The 20,207-nt window shown below is 38.4% G+C and overlaps 1 protein-coding gene across 2 annotated transcripts in view; it reads left to right on the forward strand.

Annotated features, from left to right (window-relative positions):
* LOC140496761 (fructose-1,6-bisphosphatase isozyme 2) overlaps nucleotides 1–20,207 on the forward strand; it is a 48,772-nt gene that overhangs the window by 19,936 nt on the left and 8,629 nt on the right. For both annotated transcript variants that reach the window (XM_072596930.1, XM_072596931.1), the window contains one exon: nucleotides 1,120–1,257. In XM_072596930.1, coding sequence (XP_072453031.1) covers nucleotides 1,120–1,257 — 138 coding nt within the window. The remainder of the gene's footprint in view (nucleotides 1–1,119; nucleotides 1,258–20,207) is intronic.

Genomic DNA, 20,207 nt, shown 5'->3' on the forward strand with positions numbered 1-20,207 from the left:
GAACTTAGACAACTCCCTTCTTATACACAGGAGCCTATGTGATGAGTAACGAGTCCATAGATAAGCTATATATGATTCACGGGACATGTGAATGGGGAGGCGAGGCATGTGACCTGGCATCCTTTTAGCTTTGTGAACTACTTCATGTTCTGAATGCAGGTAGAAACTGTCAGGTAGGCAGTGTCTTTGCTATGAACTATCTTATGTAGGCTTTAAACAGATCATTTTTTCCCCTGAAACTAATTTATTAAATGGCCAATAGATGGCACAGTTTGTATCACAAAATAGCTCAAGCTGCAGGATCAGGGGAGTAGGGGAAGAAAGGGAAAATAAAAATTTCCAAATAACTATTTCTTTATAGGTTACAAGACAAGAACCCATAGTCTTGGTTCTAATTTTTTTTTAAAAGCATTAAATGGTACATATATAGGTTTCTTCTAAGACAAGGGAAAAGAAGGAAATCCAATGATAAAAGAGTTCATCCATATTTACTATAAATTATTCCTTAAAAACAAGTACTCTTTGTAGGAAGTTCACAAAAACTTTTCGCATAGAAGCCACACTCCCACAAGATGATTAGACTTAGGAAGACTGAGTTTTGTCTCTGCATCTGTCACTTGGTGAATGAAAATCATCTTCAAGATGTTTAGTGTCATCCATTTCTTATATATACTATGATGCTTTTGCTAGTGTGGATCCATCATTATGGAAGGCAAGTGATGCTATGCTAGTGGGGATGCTAATCTAGGGGACTAGAGAAAAATTATGGGCTTAAATCCAGAACTACTCTGGTCATGCTCCTGGGACCTTCTATGAGAGCAAAGTTTCTTAATTGTGTGTGTGTGTGTGTGTGTGTGTGTGTGTGTGTGTATGTATGTATGTGTGATGGAATTCTTTGGTTGTCCAGTGAAGGTTGTGGACTCCTTGCCAGAACTGCATTTTTAAAAATGATATTGGAAGGAAATGTTGAATTTCAGTTAGAATTTAGTGAAAATAATGGTATTTTTTTCCTTGCAAGTTCATGAGTCCTTGAAATCCATTCACTGATGCCAAATTCAGAACCTATTTTCTGACCATTTTATTGGATTCTGTTTCTTAGTGTCTCTTTTTCCTTTTTAGGCTCTTGGTGAGTTTATCTTGGTGGATAAAGATGTCAAAATCAAAAAGAAAGGGAAGATCTACAGCCTCAATGAAGGCTATGCCAAGTATTTTGACCCTGCCACGACTGAGTATGTACAGAAAAAGAAATTTCCTGAGGTGAGAAAGACCTGGTATGACAACTAGAGAGCTATAGTTTTGCGGTGAGGCCTGAAGGAGCCTTGGTTAGAGAAGTCTGTTTAGACGAGTGAAATTTAGTCTCATGGTATACATGCTGGGTCTGCCATCTTTGGTATGATAATTTATTCCACCTTTTTAAGAAAGAAAAAAAATTATTTTAAGTTAAAATGTGCCAGTTAAAGCCCAACTTATTAGCTTCCCATTAAAAAAAGATCTTAGGTATTGAGCAGATACTAGGTGGTTGAGGGAGAGGTTTGTGATAGTTTCAAAATTATCTTTGCTTATATATCCACCTGGAGCAGGCATATGTCTACCACAGGATTTGGAGCCAAGGTACAGATTAGAGAAGAATCCAGAGGAGTTTTCTCAGGTAGACCATTGGGGATAAGTACAGATAACTATCACGCTAAGAGCGTAAGAGCATGGCCAGGCACATACTAACGTGAAGAAGCTGTATCTGATTATCAGTGGTGTGCTGAGAGATATAGACCAGGTCGAAGCCGCTGCTGGATCCCAATGGAACCAAACAGATTCATTAGAGAGAGGGAACAAGCTCCAGATACAGATGCTGCTACGACCACAGGGATTTTGATTCCATTTTCAAGATAGGAATTTGATAAGTGGTGAAATTGACAAGCAATACGAACTGAAGCTTTGGGGAGACAAATGGTCATTGGGACCCAATACCACTTTTGTTAAGTGCTCAGGTGTGAGTTCTTCTTGTGTGTGATTATTATTTTGAATAAACCTGATTTTATGTTTAATGTTTTTGTAAGCCTAAGTGCTAAGAGCCCTTTGAGAGACAAGAGACAAATTCTGAAGTTCTGAGGGGAGACCAGAGGTGGAAGCACAAGCCATTGAGATTATTATTAGAGATAGGTTCCTGAAACTGGGCCAGCTTCCTTGTGCCAGAGATCAGGGTCTGATACATGGCTTACATCTGGGGAACTTATCCTGGATATCTGATTTTGGGGAATCAGTTAACTAGCATTTTTTAAATATCTGCCAGACTGTGCTAAGTGTTGGAGTGTTCAAGGTTTCTGGCACAAGTGATACCTATTATCTATGTGCCCAAGGACAACTAATCCTTCCTGTGGTTCAGTTTTCTCATGAGTAGTTAGCCAGTCAAGAAACATTTTAAGTCCTTGCTATATTCCAGTCACTATATTAAGTGCTAAGGATATAAAGAAAAGTAAAACCAACTCCTGACTTCAAGGAGTTCAAATCCTAGTAGAGGAGACAACATGCAAATACAGTTAAATCCTAATTCTCACCACTAACACATTATTCAAATTCACACTGCATATTTCCATTATTGCCAACTGTCCGGAACCAGTTATAATACTTTACATAATCATTACTTCATATACTATGAATTTTAATATATATAACTAGACCACTTCACAGGATTCATTATTTTCACTAATGAGACCTGGCTATAACCAGGTACATACAAGATAGATCTCAGAGGGGAAAGCTGAGGGAATGTTTGAACTGAATCTTGAAGGAAGCCAGAGAAACCAAGAGGCAAAGGTGAGGGAGGATAGCATTCCAGGAATGGGGGTCAGCTAGTGCAAAGATTCAGAGGTGGGAAACAGATAATTGAATGTGAGAAACAGCAAGGAGGCCAGTGTATAACTGGATTATAGCATTCATGGTGGGAAGTAAAGTGCGAAAGGATTAAAAAAGGAAGAGACTTCAGAAAGAACTGGCCACTGAGTCACTCCAGGGATCTTAAAGGGAATGACTGCCTCTGATGTTTTCTCTCACATCTGGTCTGGGGTGTCAGGGGGATGGGAGGCAGAGGGGAAAGGACAGAGTTTTTGAGAGGAATTGTTGCAGAAGCCTCTACTTCCTCACACTATTGTGGCTGTGTGCCCTTCCTGGCTCACTGGCCAAGCCTCTCTCACTTGCCTGAATCCCTGGCCCCTCTCTCCTGCGTCCATGTTGCCATGGCAATGAAGGGATGTCTAAGCCTGGATTTTGCCTCTGCCTCTTTTGTTTGTTGTTTCATGATCATAGGCAAACGAGCATCCTGAGGTGACCATATCTAAGATTGGGAGCAACCTTAGGATTTTGAGAAGTGTGGAGTCCTGGGACCAATGAGAAGGATGGTCATTTACTCAGATTAGGAGTAATATTTGAAGCAATAGTGGAATTAAATATAAAGTCCTCAGTTTGGCACCTAAAGCTCTCCATGGCCTGACCTCAGTTTTCTCAGTTATTAAATGGGAACAGTAATAGCAGTTATCTCCCAGGGCTGTTGTGAGGATCAAATGAGATAATATTTATATAATGTTTTGTAAACCCTAAAGCTCCAATAAATGCTGGCTATCACTACTACTATTACTAATTGTATTCCAATTATTTTTATAAAGAAAACCTGAAATTTTTACTTCTGTGCTTTCTATAAAGATGCTGGGCCTCTGTAGACTGAATAAGGCTACTCATATTGGGGTTATGTCATAGTATGTTTGAATTAGAATGTAAACTCCTTGCAAACAGGTATGGTCTCATTCTTTATCTTTGTATATTCAGAGTCCAACACAATACCTAGTTATTTGTTAATTGGTTGAATTTCCCAGTGATGATGTATATCCGGAAGAAGATGGACACTGATTCCTGGTACATCCATATCTAGCCAATCTTTCTGTAATCTCATTGATTGAGACCAACTGTATCCTACTCAATGGCTCATGAACTTAGAAACACAAGATAACTGAGTGGCCATCATTTTACAGATGGGGAAACTGAAGTACTGAGAGGTTAAGTGATTTGCCTAGGGTCACACAGCTGGTAAGTATCTGAGGCAGAGTCTGGATCTAGATATTCCTAACTCTGAGCTTAAGTACCCTATCCTCTATAGCAGTCAATGAATGAACCAGTTCTGCTGAGGAAAACTGGTATGGGTACATGGGTCACATGGTCACCTTGTAAGCTCCCATGTATTTAATGATCATCTCCAAGCAGATGGATTCCTAGATATATAGATATAGTTAGATACACATGCACACATATATAGTACATATATACATACATACATACATACATATATATATGTAGCCCTAGTCTCTCTTATAGTCCTACATCACAAACTACCTATTGAACAATTTCAACTGGATGTGCCATTGTTGTTAATGTTCAGTTGTTTTGGTTGCGTCTGATTCTTTGTGACTCCATCTGGGGTTTTCTTGGCAAAGACGCTGGAGTGTTTTGTTACTTCTTTCTCCAGTTCATTCTGTAGAAGAGGAAATTGAGGCAAACAGGGTTAAGTGATTTGCCCAGGGTCACATAGCTAAGAAGTGTCTGAGGCCAGATTTGAACTCAGGAAGATGAGTTTTCCTGATTCCCAGTCTGGTGCTCTATCCACTGTGCCACCCAGCTGCAGAGGAAAACCTCAAATGAGGTCACAACTTTAGAAGCACTAAGAGAACAGAGGCCACTTACGGAGCCTAGACAACCTTGGGACTAGAGACAATTCTATTTAATCTAGGAATTCCCTTTTCCTGTGATTGGTGATACAAGCCAATGAGCCTGAAGACCAAGGCTCTGCCACAGAGAATGGGGAAGGACCAAGGGTTCAGAAGGGACAACAGATCAGAGCATCCATATCTAGAGCACGTGGCCATTGGCCATACTGTGGTCAAACACTCAGGGGTGATAAGTGAGAGCACCAGGCATTTAGCCCAAATGAAAACGAAGGATGAACCCAACTTGCTAGTGCAATACCTCCTATCACCTTTAGGGACTGAGAGTACACAATATTCATAAGATCTATTATATATAATTCTATTGGGTAATGTCCAATGTGTGCCTTCATGTGATCTATGATTCTGGTGTGAGCTGCTAGTGACTCAGCTGTGTGTGACTCATTAGTGTTGGATAACGCATGCCTGTGGGAAACCTTTGTATAATTTTACTTTGCATGTAACATTAGTCTGGATGTTTTACAATATTTCTAAATCCACACCTGTAGACTATATGTATATAACCAAGGTGATATGCAGAGGCTGATAATATTTTTTAACTGACAGGAGAATATTACCAACAAGATAATATGAGTTGAGGCAAACCTTCTCCCTTCTGCATAGGATGACCAGTAAGGTCAAGGAGGCCAGTCTGGGGTACACTACTCATGAGACATATGAGTGATTAATGAAGACTGCTGGTGCCATTCTGAGAAAGTTCAGGAATGAGGCCAGCTATAAGCCAGAAAGAGGAAGCAGGGCTGCTATTGTGCTGAGAACAGCAAACTAGAATATGGAACCTACTACTCTACTGGGATCACGTAGCCTCAGCAGAGACTGTGGGGCGCTGAGCCATGTCTATTGTTTGTGCCCTCCATTCTGTTACCTTTTTTTCATCTTTTCCATTACTAAACTACCTTTCCCATTCTCCTCAGCCTTTTGAAGATATTTGATAAGAGTTCAGTGACCATATTTCCCAGTTCTTACCCTTTAAGGCTGTAATACACCTGGGCTTAGTATTGGAGTGCTGCGTTTGGGGAAGAGTAAAGAGGTCAGTGTCACTGTATTGCAGAGTACATGGAGGGCAATAAGGTGCAAGAGGACTTGGAAAGGTAGATACAATCCAGGTTATGGAGGGCTTTAAAAACACAGGATTTTATCTTCACTCTCAGGAATAATAAAGAAACACTAGAGTTCATTGCATAGCAGCTTGATCATACTACTTTACCCCTACCCTCTTTTGCCAATTCTGCTTCTTTTCTATGAAACATAGTGTCCATGGATCCCATCTTCTTAAGTCTTAATGGTACTAGTGAAGTGAATTTGCCTCCTTGCATTAGGACCTTTAATTTATCTTGCATGTTAGCCATTTTTTTGGTAAATAGATATTTTATATCTATATACAAATATATAAAATATATTATTTTTTAAATTATTTTTACAATCAACCAAAAAAGTTCTCTTGATTACTTCCCCTCTCTTCTCTCCCCCACACCTCACTGAGAAAGAAAGAAAAACAAAACCCTCAGCTGCAAACATCTGTAGTCAAACAGAATAAATTTGCACATCAACTGTGTTAAAAAAAATAGCTCATTTTGCACTCTGAGTCTTTTGCCTAAGACAAAATGGGTAGAATGTTTTATCATTAGTTCTCTGGAACAGTGTTGATCATTATGTGGATCAGAGTTTGTAAGTCTTTCAACATTGACTTTGAAATACTGTTTTCTCTATAGAAATTGTTCTCTTGAGTCTGCTCATTTTACTCTGCAACAATTAATCTAGCTCTTCTCAAGTTTCTCTGAAATCATTGCCTTCACCATTTCTTATAGCACAATAGTATTCTATCACATTTATATACCTTAACTTGCTTGGCCATTCCCCAATTAATGGATACCCTGTCAGTTTCCAGTTTTTTTGTCACTGCAAAAAGAATTACAAATATTTTTGTATATCCTTACTCTTTGTTTTGCTTGGAATGGCTGCTTCCCTTAATCTATACTCCTTTTTCTGTTCTCTCCTTTTCCTGTTTCCTTGTTGAGGGAAATGTATTTCTATGCCCAAACGTATATACCTGTGTGTTTCTCCTTTGATCGGTCCAGATAAAAGTGAAATTCAAATGCTATCTCCTCCTCCTGACCTTTGCTTTTTGTTTGTATAGACTTCTACTTCTGTACATCAATTACGTGAGGTAATTTCCCCTAACCTTCCCCTTCTTCCCAACCCCCTGCCCATTATATTACTCTTCCCTTCTCTTTCTATGCTCTTAATATCATTAAGGCATAACAGAACCCATCCCAAACTTTCTAATTAGATTCCCTTTAAGGCCCCTAATGATAATAGTGTTCAGAGGTGACACATGTATCAACTCCTTATCTTTTAGTTCCACATGTTTGTTTATGTTCACCTTTTATGTTTGTCTTGACTCCTGTTTGTACTTCAAAGGTTTTGTGTAGTTCTGATGTTTTCATCATGAATACTTGAAGTTACTTGTTTCATACACAGTTGATTATGCTCAGTTTTGCTAGGTAGGTTATTCTTGATTTTAAGTTTATATATCATTTGTCTTCTGGAATATTGTATTCCAAGATCTCCGCTCTTTGCTGAATCATGTGTGATCCCTACTGTGCTTCCTTGGTGCTTTCCTCCCCTGGACTTTCAGGAAATTGCTTCTATCAGCCACCATCAGTGAAATGGAAAACTCTGCTGGTTCAGAGTGACAGAACTGCTAGCTTTGCTTTGATCTGTGATTCTTGCCCTGGTTACTCCTCTGCAGGGCTAGAAGTCAGAATGTTACTCCTGGGCATAGGTTCCCTCTTCATTCGATCCAACCTAGATGTGTAACAAGGAACTTGAGTGTTGAGTGACAAAGCTGACTGTTGATACCTGTTCTTGCATCCTGAACATGGTTGAGATGCTCTGGAATGTATCTGGGACCTCTCTTTACCCTAGTGCACAGCCTCAGTCCTTTTTCAGTTCCTGAGGGCTGGAATTCTACCATGGCCAGACCCTATCTCAGTATCCACTCTGTCTCTCTATGTATATCTGAGCTGGAAAAAACGACCTATTGTGAAAAAGATCCACATGTGCAAAAATATTTGTAGCAGCTCTTTTAGCGGTGGACAAGAATTGGGAAATTGGGGGGATGCCCATCAATTGGGGAATGGCTGAACAAGTTGTGGTATATGCATGTAATGGAATACTATTGTTCCAGAAGAAATGATCAGTAGACAGACTTCAGAAAGCCTGGAAAGACTTGCATGAACCGATGCTGAGTGAAGTAAGTAGAACCAGGAAAACATTAGTGTTACACAGTAATGGCAGCATTATATGATGATCAGCTATGAATGATTTAGCTTTTTTCTCAGCAATGCAATGATCTAAGACAATTCCAAAAGACGCATGATGGAAAATGCTATTCACATCCAGAGAAAGAACTATGGAATCTGAATGCAGATCAAAGCATACTATTTTTCCTTTTTTTTTTCATTCTTGTGGTTTTTCCTTTTGGTTCTAATTCTTCTTTACAACATAACTAATGTGGAAATATGTTTAATATGATTGTACGGGTATGTCTTATACCAGATTGCATGCTGTTTTGGGCAGGGGGAGAAAATTTAAAACTCAAAATCTTATAAAAGTGGAAGTTGAAAACTAAAAATAAATAAAGAAAAAAGAAAAGAAAAATGATCCATTGTGACTTTTCCTTGAATTTCCTCATCTGGATTTAGTCTGGTGCATTTTCTTGATCTGTTTAGAAGTTTTTTGCTTGTTTGGAGGTGGGAGCATGTTGGGTATCATCATACTTTCTGCTGGTCCATTATACTTTGTGCTGGTCCATCATCTTGACTCCTGGTTTTTATATTCAAACTTTTTTTAAAAAAAGGGTATTAATATTGAGTCCTAATAGGATTTTCTGTCCTATGATTTATGGTGAGTGTTCCTTCATTATGATAAGTCTATAGTATCTAATAGTTTCTCTCCCCATCTTTTCATTCATTGATAAGATTTGCAAGATTCTAGGCAAATGTTATCTTACCAACCCCTGTTAGGTACATTCCATCTTCTTTCATTCTAATATTTTAAATCACAGTCAAAAAATCAAAATCTAATTGTCAAATACCATCTTTCTAATTTTCTGTTCACTTTTCTATCTGTTTTTCTTTCTTCTTATGTCCTTAAATGCAGAGCAATGATTAAGAAAAACCCCACCATCCATGATCATAGAGATCTTTACTTTCTTGCCCAAGATTTAGCAATGTTTTTTTTAGCAATGTTCTCTCTGTTCCTTCTTTCTCAATCCTACTTTATCTAAATCAGTGTTACAATAGGATCATGGGAACAAATGGACTTGGCACATGAGGAACTGTTCTTTGTGTACAGATAAACATTTTATGTGACCTCATTCCTTTATTTGGTGAACTGTTTGAGGAAGTAGTTATTGAAGAATTAAGCTGTGCATGGTATCTAGTCTGTCAGTAGTATCATTTTTATATAAGAAAGAGCAGCACATTCTTGGTAATTAAAAGATACTTTGCCCTAGAGAAAACTAGATCATAGAGGAGCTTCAAATTTCAAAAAAGGAGAAACTTAGTGTGAACACTTTATACTGCTTTTATAAGATATGAATGGATTACTCCCAATTTTCATTTCATTCTTCCATTTAACAAGATATATATGTCCCAGACTCAGCACTAAGGAAGTAATATGTGTGTGCGCGTGCATGCACATGTGTGTGTTGTAGGCACTTCATATATACAGTGGGAGGAGAGCAGGCACTGAGAATGAATATTTGAGGGTGAGTAGGCTGTATTGATGGTAGACTATCCTGGAGCACAGAAACATCAAGTACCAAGAGAAATTCCACGACGACCAGTAAAAGGAAAGATAGTCAATGGATCCATTCCATTTTGAGCTGTTATAACTATCATGAAATTTCTTAGAATATTGAATCAAAGTCCATTCCTTTGAAGTTTCCATCCATTGCTCCTAATTTTGTTCTCTCTCTCTCTCTCTCTCTCTCTCTCTCTCTCTTTCTCTCTCTGTCTCTCTCTCTTTCAAAATCTCTGATTTCCTACAAGATTCAGCTCAATAACTGCTTTCTATGTGAAGCCTTCCTGATCCTGCCAACTGCCCCCTAAACTGCCATTTGGGCATTTTATATCTATTATATGTAGTATGGGGGGGAATTAAGGAACAGGTTTGTTCAACCATTCCTAACCTCCCCCCCCCCAAATTATATTGTCTAAGTGGGTTTCTGTTTCTGTACTCCTGATGAACTAGAAAACTAGATAATAGGAATTAAATACGACAACAATTTTTATAATAACAAAAAGCAAACAAGCCAACCCATTTAGATTCAGGTTCAAATTCTGTGTATATTTGGAGGATAACAAGACTATTAAGCATCTGCAAGTACAGGATGGTCCTTAGATCATGGGCAAATGACTTAACCCGTTTAAACCTCACTTTCTCCATCTGCCATATCCAGATCATAATACCAGCAGTACCTCTCTCACAGGGCTGTGTGCCAAATTCATAAGCTATGAAACCCTTGGAAAACTTTAAAGCACAATATATATGGGCTTTGGTTATTAACATTAATGAACTATATTAATAAAAAATAACATTAACTTTGTCACATGGATTTAGTCATTTATTCAACAGATGCTTTTTAACAATGAAAATAAATAATAGCTGGCATACATGTATATGTATATACATATACATACATATATACATATATATGTATATGTATATTGCTTTAAGGTCTGAAAAAACATTTTACAAATATTATCTCATATTAATACCTATTGTGTACAAAGCATACATACCAGACACTGGGAATGTAAATTCAAAAAGAGTTGTCCTCAAAGAGCTTATGATTTAACAAGTCAAGGATAAGAAAATATGCAAGTAACTATGATCTGAGGGGGAATGTAAAAGAACTCAAAGTATTATGAAAGAATCGAGAAAGGTGAGATCTCTGTCATTTAGGTTTGAGTGGGGAATGCTGATTTAAAGTCCAACTTTCAGACCTATGTGCAAAAATATGGAGAAAGGGAATCAACACAGCTTCCTTGTCATCAGGCACTGGGCTCCATCTCCACATTCTTTCTCTCTCCCATTAATCTTTTCCCAAACCCTCCTCTCCATTTTACATATACACTTAACTTTACTATTTTGATGGATCTATGATAAAAATGGCAAAGTTTCTATGCCTTCTCATCCTATGAAATTCTTGCCCATGTCTGCTCATAAGTCTTCCATGGATGATCTAACATGCTGGAGGTCTCCCTTTTGTTCTTTTGTTATCTCAATGATAGTAATATGCCACCTGAGCTGACCATCTGTAAGAATTTCATTTTGTCCTATAGGTATTTGGATATCTATATCTACGTCTATGTCACTCACTGTTCCAAGAAGGCAAGAAGCTATGCCTCTCACTATATGGCCTTTTCCAAGTCACTTTACTCCTTTGATCTCACTTTCTCTGTCTGTAAAATGAGAACATTGGATCAAATTACATATACATATACATATATATATATAAAGAGAGAGAGAGAGAGAGACAGAGAGACAGAGAGAGAGAGAGACAGAGAGAGAGAGAGACAGAGAGATAGAGATGGTTTTTGAGCAGAACAGTAATATGGTCAGATAGACTTAGCATCTGTCTCCCAGGGTTGTTGGGAGGATAAAATGAGATAATATTTGTAAAGTGCTTAACACACGCCTACCATATAGTAAGTGCTATATAAGTGTTAGCTATTATTATGCCTTAGGAAGATTATTTTGGCATTCTGTGACAGATGGAAGCAGGGAGAGACTGGAAGTTCAGAGACCAATGAGAAGGCTATTACAGAAGTTCAAATAAGAGGTAATAAGAGGTAACTGAGGGGATGACTATGTGTTGTGGTGAATGGAAAGACTGGGGATATAGAGATGAAAATTAAATAGTTTCTATCCTCAAAGAACTTTATGCACATAGATAAACAAAAATAAAACACACACAAAATAAATGCAAAGTTATGAGAGGGGGTAACATTAACAACTAGGGGAACCAGGAAAAGCTCCTTACAGCAAGTGGCACATGAACTGAACCTTAGAGGGAGCTTAAAGGTGGAGGTGAGGAATTTCCCTGTGTTCCCAAGATTTTCCAGTTGTCAGCTGAAATTCATTACCCTATATGATGAGAAGTAGTCTAACAAAGACTGGACTAGTGGAATGTTTATTGAATTGAATTGAGATAAATCTTCCTCAAATTGTCTTGTACTTTTAATCAAGAAAAATGTAACATCAATGCTTTGGTGTCATATTTTAATTTTAATTTTTATAAAAATTCTGTTTGCATGGGTCCTGGTATGTCTTACTTGGTGTGGGCAACCTGTGGCCTCAAAGCATAGCTTCCCCACCCCTATTTAGAATATCCTTGATTTTCTTAAGGATATAAGATGGTACCATGGACAGGGTGCTGGGTTTGGTGGCCAGACCTGAAGACTCTGCCTCTTTTTTTAATTCAATTTTATTTTTAGTTCCAAACTCTCCCCTTCCCTTTGCCCCTCACTCACTGTTTGAAGAGGCAAGAAGCCTTGCCTCTCATTATGTGGCCTTGTCCAAGGCACTTTTCTCTTCTTGGCCTCACTTTCTCTATCTGTAAAATGCCAGCATTGGATCAAATGGGTTGGGTTCATTCCATCTCTAAAGTCTCTGATCGTAAGGGGAAAAAATGCTTAATGGTTAGTTTATGTAATTTTCCTTTTTTGTTTGTCAGAAAATATGCTGTGGGCAGGGATTATTTGGTCAGGAGTTTGAAAAAGTTTCAATTTCAGCTTATTTTCCAGCACTGATAAGAGAAGCAAAGAACAAGGCCAAGAACTACTCCTATGGTCAGGCTAAAAACAATCATTAATTTGCAGGCCAGAGTGTGTGACCTGTGTTTAGTAAAGCTCAGCACTTCCTCCTTCATCACATGTCCAGTTAGTTGCATCTGGGCTTTGATCCAGCATTAAACTCTATTGCCAAAATATTGATCTTTGTGCCAATGGGAGTTTGACACAGAAAAAAAATCATGCAACCAACAAATATTTACTGAGCCCCTGATAAAAACAGAAAGAGTATGGGATTTGGAGTTAGAAGTCCTGGTTTCAAATCTGGGTTCTGCTGCCCACTATCTGGGCAATAATTTCATCATAATAAAGCCTCAAGTTTCCCAACTCTAGATTTGAAATGGGACTCTAAGGATCCTTTAGACTTTATTAAGTCAATACATGTTTATTAAGTGTCTATTATGCTACAGGCACTGTGCTAAGCAGTGGGAATACAAACCTGAAAAAAGAAAGACTCTTCTTTCTCTTAAGGATCTTACAAGCTAACACTGTTGTTTGGTCATATCCAAATCTTTAAAACCCCATTTGGGGTTTTCTTGGCAAAAATACTGACTGGAGTGATTTGTCTTTTCCTTCCCCAGCTCATTTTACAGATGAAAAAACTGAGACTAACAGGCTTAAATGACTTGCCCAGGGTTATACCAATAAAACACAGCCAGTAAGTGTCTGAGACCAGATTTGATATCAGGAAGAGCAGTGTCTTCCTGACTCTAAGTCCAGCACAGTATCCACTGTCTCATCTAGATGCTCTACAATTTATTGGGGGAAACCAAAACTCAAAAGAAAGCAGGAAGGGGAGGCAAAGGATCTATCTGGTACAGGGATATGACAGAGAAATCTCAAGGAGTGCAACCAGAGAGGGAAATAAAGAGATGACTGACCTGGGTGTCACTCCACTCAACTCTCCAGTCTGCCCTCCAATCAGAGGGGCCCTAAAGGGCAGAGGATACAGATGGGTTGTGAGTTCTAGGGTTGATGTGGTCTTGCAGAATTAAGAGGTTCCTGGAGCATGATGAAGCCCTAAGATGTCCAACCAGGTGGTGAATGAATCAAATCTATGATTCTATGCTGTGAGTAATGAGAAGTGTAAGACAAGGCATCTCTCCCCCCCAGCCCCCAGGAGCTTCTTTGACGAATAGTATATGTTAAATGTCAATCTTGGTAGAAACAGTTAGCCCTGTTTGAGTTTGGAGGAAAGATCATTGTGAATTGCAGACTTTTTACTCTCCCAAATTCCCCTGATGGGAAAGGCCCCAATCACAGTGATATAATGAAGTTAAGAATAGGAGTTAAGAGACCTGGGTTTTAGTTCTGGATCTGCCACTAACTAGCATTTCAGTAAGTCACTTAACCTTTTGGTGTCTCCTTGGTTCTGGAGTATGACAGATAACAAGCTTGCTAAGGTTTGCAAAATCTTGCAAACAGACATTTGCCCACTTGTATTGGGCAATGATTTATGTCACACAAGTATTAAAAATGTCATCATCTCTTCAGTGGCCTATAAAACTTCTTAAGGAAAGACTAGCTTAGGTCTAGTAGAGCTGGCATGTGTTTCTGAATTATTGGATGGAGTCAACAATGTGCAAAAGGCTTATGAATTACCAAAAGCATAAACGGTCTATATAGCTTGCTGCCAGGAAACCATACTTTTCCAATAATAAAAATCTCAAAATCAGAGTCCCCCAAACCATGGCAAGAAGTGCTCTGAATTGGGTTCCTTTAAAATCTCTGGGACATATTTTATAAATAAGAGTGTGTCGGCATTAAGTATAAACAGAGTCTTTTAGAGTCATGGCAGGTGAAAGATGAAATGACTGAGGAAACAAAGACTTGAGCTTCTGAACAGAAGCTCATTGATTAAGCAATGCATGTCAATTACCAGTAGCCTTCTTCAGCTTTGGCACCAGACTCCAAATACAAGAGGAGATAGATTTTTATACATTAAAAATAATCAAACAAGGCCAACTAATTAAAAGGAAACAATACAACATCAGGTGATCTGATACCTAATTAGAAGAAAGATCAGGGATTTTCCAAACTGGAAGAAGGAGAGTGAATAGTTACAATTCCCTGAATTCAGAAAAAGAGATGTCCTACTCCCCGAAAATGTCTGTGAACAATCAAAGGAACATGAAAACAATAACTGATTGATCAGCACAAGGCCAGTTTTCAGAAAAGACCTAAGTACAACTGGGAGAAAACTCCTTGTATCAATCTTAGGATCTCACCAGCTTTCTGGTCAGCATAACTTAGGTTTTTAGTTGTTCTTGTTCATTTGTTTCAGTCATGTCCAACTCTTTGTGACCCCATTTGAGATTTTCTTGACAAAGATACTGGAGGTTTGTCATTATTTCCCCCCTAGCTCATTTTACAGATGAGGAAACTGACACAAACAGGGTTAAGGGACTTGCCCAGGATCACATACCTAGTATGAGTCTGAGGCCATATTTGAACTCAGGTCTTCCTGCCCCAGGCCCAGCACTCTATCCACTGCATCACACAGCTGCCCTATAGGTCCTTAGTTGAGGGTCTCTAAACAACAGGTAAAAGTGGTCCAGCTTCCCAGCCATGCAGGACTAAGTTCAAACAATGCAATAAGTTTTCTCCCAATTGAATAGTTTTCTCACAAGACAGAAATTATGCTAGATCCATAATTTAATAGAAAGGAAACTGAACTAGCTCCAGAATGGAGTCACAAGATGGAGTCAGTGTGGTTCACTCAGTTCCCATCACCACTTGCGCCTCCAATCCCTCAGTTCCTTCAGTTATAAGAAGATTGAGAGAACTGTAAGAATTCACAAGGGGAATGGGAAGCTCTCCAGAATGAAATTCTGAAGACAATTAGAAATAATCTAATAAGGAGGAAAAGGGAAAACTGTACTGCTCCTCACCCTCCCACCCCCCAAAATAAAACCTGATGTGGTTACACAGAGAATTCATGAACCAACTAAGATTTAAAAAACAAACAGGCATACAAGATGGAAGCAAGTGCAGGTACAGTAGCTGAGGATAAATACAGAAGAGTCTCGGGGTGTCATTTCAGGAGCACTAAAGCAAGAAAAGAGTAAGGGGGATATGAATTCTAAGAAACAACTTATGTAACAAAAAGGCTTTCAACGCTATGTTGCCAGCAGAGAGAGAAAGTGTTCCAATTGACAAACATACAATAAGTATCTACTTATATTCTCTGTAGTAACAATCTGTAGGCTAGGCAGGATTATGTTGGAGTTGTGGTTCTTAATTAGAAACACAAAGACAAAACTGAAACAATTGTTTATATCCTATTGAGCGGATGCAGTTTAAGCACAAGAAAATAAATACAAGATCATGAACAAAACCAAATCAAGAGTGTGAAGGAGTTAACTGGATAGGTCAGGAAAAACCTGATTGTGGCACATTGAAGAAAGCAACAGATTAGGAGGAGAGAAAGGCAGGGAGAGGAGGAAGAAATGCATTCTGGATTTTGGTCACCATTTGTACAAAGATATGGAGGTGACAGGAAAATTCACATATGTATACCAGTCTGATTGTAACTGAAAGTGCAGAATGGGAAATAATATGAAATTAAAAGCGTGGAAAGGGAAGTAATATAAAATTAAGACTAGAATGGAAGGTGGGAGCCACATTGAGGGTTTTAAATACCAGAATGAAGAGTTTTCTCTTATCCTAGAGGCAATAGGGAGCCACTGAAAAGTTTTGAGGAAAGGACTGAAAAGATTGGATCTACATCTTAGGCATATCAGTTTGGTTGCTTGTTTGGAGGATGGATTAGAGAGGGGAAAGATTCGAAGAAGAAAAACTCATTATGAGGCTATTGTGCAGGGAAGAGGTTATGAAAGCCTGAACCAAAATAGAGGCTACATGAGTAATTAAAAGAGAATGAATGTGAGATGTCATATAGGTAGAACTCCTAGGATGATAATGAATAATGTACTTTTTTTTTATTGTTATACAGTTGTTCCAGACTCTTCGTGATCCCATTTGGGTTTGTTTTGGGTTTTTTTTTGACAAAGATACTAGAGTGGTTTGCCATTTCCTTCTCCAGCTCATTTTTATAGATGAAGAAACTGAGACAAACAGGGTTAAGTGACTTACCCAGGGTCACACAACTAGGAAGTATCTGAGATCTTATCTCATATCTGAATTCATAAAGATGAGTCTTCCTGACTCTAGACCCACAGTCTATCCTGAGCCATCTAGCTGTCCAGGAAGAGGAAGCATAATTTTTTTTTGTCTGCCAAAGTAAATAATCTTCAGAAGGTAAGGAAAAGGATTAAAACAAACCAGTTTACAAGGAACTGAAACCTAGGTTAGATAGCTAGCTAGGCTAGCACCTCAATTTCTTCAGTGAGTTCAAGTCATTAGGTCTTTATGAATTATGTCTCCCAGGATACTCAGAGAAAGGAGTGGATGTAATGGTTGAGCTGTGTCACTGATCTTTGAAACAAGGGGTATTTTAAAAGCAATTAGTGATTAAATCTGTACTAAGACTTGTGGAACACCCTGTATCGTGGAGAATAGGAGTGGTCCAGCAAGAACAGAGAGGGTGCATATGTTGTCCAGATTTCCAAAAAAGGAGAGGGAGTAAAATTGTCAAACTGAAGGCCTCTGGATTTGACTTTTGGAGATTATTGTTAAAAGGCCTGTTTATAAACATTTTTAAAGAGAAATACAAATCACTGAAAGCCAGCATGGTTTCATTAAGAACAAACTACTAACCATATTCCTTTCATTGATAGAATTATAACTAGACTGCTGTATCAGGAAAATGTCATTCCCATAGTATATCTAGATTTTAGCAAAACATCTAACAGTTATGCAATCGTTGTAGAAAAGATAGAAAAAACATGGGCTAGATAACAGTACAGTTAGGTGAAGTTTGAACTGGTTGAATATCCAGATTCAAAGAATCAACCTGAAGGAAGATCTCCAGTGGAAGGACTTAGGGCTCTGTCACTGGCCTTCTTCTGTTCAACATTTTTGTCAGTGACTCAGATGAAGGTATAGAAGCTTTGTTTTACACATTTTCAAATTATATGAAGCTGAAATGAGGATCATGTGACTCAGGTGTTGACCTTAAAGTCATAAAGGCCTGAGCTAAAAACTGATCTCTGATTCATATGGATTCTGTGACCCTGAGCAAGCCACTGAAATTCTCAGTGCCCCTTGGCAACTTTCTAATAATATAATGGGATTGCCAGTTCACACTGATAAAGAAAGCTTCCTCATTGGGAGTGCTCAATTGACTGAAATCACATGTCCAGACCAAAAAACAAAATAAAATTGGAAAGGATAGCTAACATGATAAGATGCTTAGAATCAGGATCCAAAACTATCTTCACAACCTAGAGCAATGGGCTGAATCCAATGAGATGAAATCTGTTATGGGTTTTTCAGTTGTGTCTGAAGACCCCATTTGGGGTTTTCATGGCAAAGACACGGGAGTGGTTTGCCATTTCCTTTTCCAATTCATTTGACAGATGAGGAAACTGAGGCAAGCAAGGTTAAGTCACTGGCCCAGGGTCATATAGTTATTAAGTATCTGAAGCTAGATTTGAACTCAGGAAGATGAGTCTTCAATCCAAAGATGGCACTCAATTCACTATGCCACTGAGCTGCTCACATAAAGACCTATGTTTGCATTAAAAAAAAATCAGCTTCCCAAGTTTAAGATGATGGAGGCCTGACTATATTCCAGTTCACATGAAAACGATCTGCCTTTCATCATCATTATCAGTTCCAATTGTCTGATAGGCATAAATGTGTGTACATTTCAGTTAACTGATTCTATTTGATTCAATTCAATCAACATTTCCTCAATACTGACTGCACTGAAGACTGAGCTATTATTTCTAGAATAAGGAGATATAGCCTTTTTTTTTTTTTTTTTTTTTTGCTGCAGTGGGTATAATAGTGGATGAGGATTAGAAGGTCTAGGTTCTAGTTCAAACTGTATGATACCAGTGTAACAACTCCTCCATAGAAGTGACCACATCAGGAGTTTTCCCTATCCCTCCCACTCAGACTTCTCATCATTAAAAAACAAAGCAAAACAAAAATCTTTACCACTCAGCCATTTGGCTAAATAGGAAACGTTGACTTCTTTCCTCCAGTAACTGTAAACACCAGTTTCTTCATTTGTCTGAGTGATAAAATTAAAAGAGGAGCTGGAAACATTCAGGGGGAAATCAGCTTATCATTTCATTTTCAGCCTAGTGTCATGGGCCCCAGAGGTCTGTGCAAGTTAGATAAACAGCTGAAACTGTGGATTCCTGGGTGAAACTTGAAACTACTCCCATCTTTCCTCTCTGGTCTGTTCTGATTGGTTGGCCAACAAGCTGCTTCCCTCATAACTGCACAGAATGTTTAAAATGAACTCTTTGTTTTTGTTATAGCAGTTTGGTTGACCTTGAGCACTGTCGTTACTGATACATCCCAGTGCTGTCAGAAGGAAAGGGAGCTTGATTCTAAGCTTCAGGATATGATTTTGTGAAGTTTTCCCGATATCAAGACACAGAATACAGACCCCTGTGGAAAGTTGGAGTGGTTAATGAAAGCTACCCTCAGAACCCTTAAGTTTTTGTATGGGGAGGAAGCAAGACTTGGCAGCTACGATGTAGTGGAAAGAGCCTGGAGAAGTCAAAAATGGGTGGAGTCAAGTGGCACATAAATATGCATAGCAGCTCTTCTGTAATAGCAAAGAACTCAAAGGAAATTGGGTACCCATTGATTGGGAAATGGCTAAATAAATTGTGGCATATGAATCTAATGTAATATTATTACATCATAACAAGGTGAATGCTGAAATGTCAGATTTGAGAAGACAGATTTAATCAGAAGAATAATTTGCATGATGGGCACAGTGAGTTCAACATTAAAAAAAACAACTTTGGAACTCTGATCAATTGTCCAGTCATTGTCCAGTCATGACTTCTGAGGACTGACAATAAGCTACAAGTAGAGAATGAAGATTTTCAAAATATTTTCAGATAAAGGAGAGTTTGAGGGAGAACTAACAGTGCTTTTTAAAAAAAGTGCATCAATAAAACTTTCTTTCTTTTCTCTTTCTTCCTCCCTCTTTCCCTTTCTCTCCTTTATTCTCCTCCTCCTCCACTTAATCCTGTTTGTCTCAGTTTCTTCATCTGTAAAATGAGCTGGGGAAGGAAATGGCAAACCACTCCAGTATCTTTGCAAAGAAAATCCCAAATGGAGTTACAAGTAGTTACAAGTAGTCCGATTCAACTGAAAAGCGACTAGACAACCACAAACATAATTTAAACCTACTACCCTTAAGATCAATGTCTTTCCTGACTAAGCACTCTCCTGACCTTTTGTATGTCTATATGTCCTACAGATACCCATTCTCTCCATGGGAAATAATAAGCCATGTAACCTTGGGCAAGTCACTTAATTTTGGGCTTCAGTGTCTTAATTTGTAAACTGACAGGATTAAGCTGTAGATGACTGCTAAAGTCACTTCTAGCTTTAACTCTATTAAACCTAGTAGAGGTATCCCATTCACCATCGCAAGAAACAAAAACAACTAAACTCACTCTGTTCACTAAAACAAACCAACATA

The sequence above is a fragment of the Notamacropus eugenii genome, chromosome 3, assembly GCF_028372415.1.
Source record: "Notamacropus eugenii isolate mMacEug1 chromosome 3, mMacEug1.pri_v2, whole genome shotgun sequence".
NCBI classification, from domain to species: Eukaryota; Metazoa; Chordata; class Mammalia; order Diprotodontia; family Macropodidae; genus Notamacropus; species Notamacropus eugenii.